We start from the raw sequence: 2,255 nt of genomic DNA, 5'->3' as shown, positions 1-2,255 counted from the left end.
TGGAAGCCGTTTAGCCGAGGACAGGAGCTCGCCACATCGACTCCATGATTGCAGATCTTCGCTCGTTGGCTCGTTGCTTGGGACCGCCTCTCCTGCCCCCGCTGCTGGAACCAGATTAGGCCCCTCTTTGGCCTGGCGTCTTGGCCTGCGTTGGCCTTTGTTTTCCTTTTTAGAGCTTATCGAGCTGTGCCCGCAGCATTAACTTTGCACTCTTTCGCGTGTGTTTTTTGTTTTTCCTTTCGTACTCCGTTCGTGACTTTGTTGCCGGCGGTGGTTGCTTTATATATAAAACGGGGCGTAAAGCCTTTTTCGGTAACATCTTAGTGACGGGTTTTTGATTCCCCGTCACATGGGAATTATTGGCGGGTTTTTGATTCTCCATCATCATTGCTTTAGGGATGAGTCCGAAACGTATCACTAATGGCCTAGCATTAGTGACATTAATAATTTAATAACGGGTCTAGTCGCCATCTTTAATGTGGAAAAATAACCGTCACTAAAGACCTTTTCTGTGGTTGTAGTGCGTAATGTCATACGTATCAGTTAGCACTCAGGCGCGTAGCATCAATGCCAAATAAAATCAATTGAACGACAGAATGAGATGCCTTCCTACGAAGGTGCCTTTGGTTTTGATTTTCCGAGGTAAAATTGAGCATGCATCGCAATAAACAACACAAACTATGGCCCCCAGCGCACAAATCACTAAAGCAAATGAACGTAAGAGGAGATGCCTTCCCGGAAAGGTGCCTTTGGATTGATTTCCCAAACAGAAATAAGGAATATCTTGAGACAATTATTCTGTGGACATAGATAGATATGTAGAATCAACACACTAGGTTGCACACACACACACACACACACCAATCAGTATAAGGTCTCATTCAGTTCCATGTGCTTATTAGCATGACAACCATGTGATGGCTCGCTGGGCACAGATACTCTACATACATAGGTTTCTCAACACACTAGGTTGCACACATATAGCGCTCGTACACAAACCGCTAGAGCACCGTTTGCCAGCCTCCTGGCTTACATATACTATATATAGTTTTATTCCCTAACAGAAGTATATCTGTAATGTTTAGGACGTACAGGACGGATGAGTTATTCAATATAAGGAATCCATCTGATCTGATGATCAAGGCTCATCGAGGAGTGTACATACCGTACAGTGATGAGCTTGGAGTCCGTTCATGTTGAACCTCGCTGATTGGCTGGCTGGCTCATTTATCCAATACTGTAACGGGCGGGCTGCTGGCGGCGTCATTGCACTTTTTTTTCACGGCGTCATTGCACTTGCCGTCATGATGAGCAGAGTACTTGATATTGGTGTGCTCTTCGTGCTCGAACTCGCCATGCATATGCATATGGGGGGCACAGCCACGGCAGCCATAACCGTAACCATCGCCGCCACAAGTACAACCGTCGTCGTATCCTCCGTGCCCATGCCTGTACCCATGTCCTCCTCCTCCGTGATGTTTGCGCATGTGGTGCTGGTACGCTCCATAGGCGGTAGCAGCTCCGGCGGCTAGCCACCCCGCGCTCACGTGCGGCTTCTGCTGCGGCGGCCCTCCGTAGGCGTTGCTGACCCCATGACCGCCGCCGCCTCCTCCTCCCCCTGAATCGATCCATGAATCAGCATAACAACTGAGTAAGTGGTATGAGTAGTGTGTGTCGAGCTGCTACATGCATCATAAGTATCTATCGTACCTGCAGTCGGAAATGAACTGGGAGGATATCCGCCCCCACCGCCACCGCCACCGCCGTAGTAGCTATAGCTACCAGCACCAGCTCCACGACCAAACTGAGGAGAAGGGTACCCACCACGACCGCCGCCATGATAATACGGCGGCTGTGGTGGGTGGTATCTGCCGCCGCCGTATGCCCCAGCAGGTTCATCCCAAATACCATCGGGCTCGGGGTAGCCGTAGCCGTAGCCGTACCCACCAGAACCACCTCCACCATACCCATAGCCATAGCGATACGCCGGCGGGGGCTTTGGAGGGCCGCCGTATGCCGGTGGTGCTGGGTATGCATACACGTATTGTTCCGCATACTGATGTGTCAGAGATGGTAGCTCCTGCTGCGGCTTGGCGCAAGAGTCGGCCCGCGAGGCAGGAGCACCAATATTGCCACCATTACCACCATTAGCAGTGTTCGTGCCACCAGCGCCACCAATTGATGATCCGAAGTGTATATCCTTTCCCATTGCAGGCATCATCTCGATCTGTGACCAAATTAGATGGAGGCAATAT

The 2,255-nt window shown here is 50.6% G+C and overlaps 1 protein-coding gene across 1 annotated transcript in view; it reads right to left on the bottom strand.

Annotated features, from left to right (window-relative positions):
* Window positions 1-864: 864 nt before the first annotated feature.
* LOC119342161 (glycine-rich cell wall structural protein 1.0-like) overlaps window positions 865-2,255 on the bottom strand; it is a 1,867-nt gene continuing 476 nt past the window's right edge. Inside the window, exons 2-3 of the mRNA XM_037614002.1 lie at window positions 1,711-2,227; window positions 865-1,618 (exon numbers count right to left, since the gene is read on the bottom strand). Coding sequence (XP_037469899.1) covers window positions 1,224-1,618; window positions 1,711-2,221 — 906 coding nt within the window. The 5' untranslated portion in view covers window positions 2,222-2,227 and the 3' untranslated portion in view covers window positions 865-1,223. The remainder of the gene's footprint in view (window positions 1,619-1,710; window positions 2,228-2,255) is intronic.

This window comes from Triticum dicoccoides, chromosome 7B (assembly GCF_002162155.2).
Source record: "Triticum dicoccoides isolate Atlit2015 ecotype Zavitan chromosome 7B, WEW_v2.0, whole genome shotgun sequence".
In the NCBI taxonomy this organism is placed as follows: domain Eukaryota; kingdom Viridiplantae; phylum Streptophyta; class Magnoliopsida; order Poales; family Poaceae; genus Triticum; species Triticum dicoccoides.
Note: the sequence above shows the minus strand (reverse complement) of the source record. Positions and strands in the feature narration are given on the sequence as shown.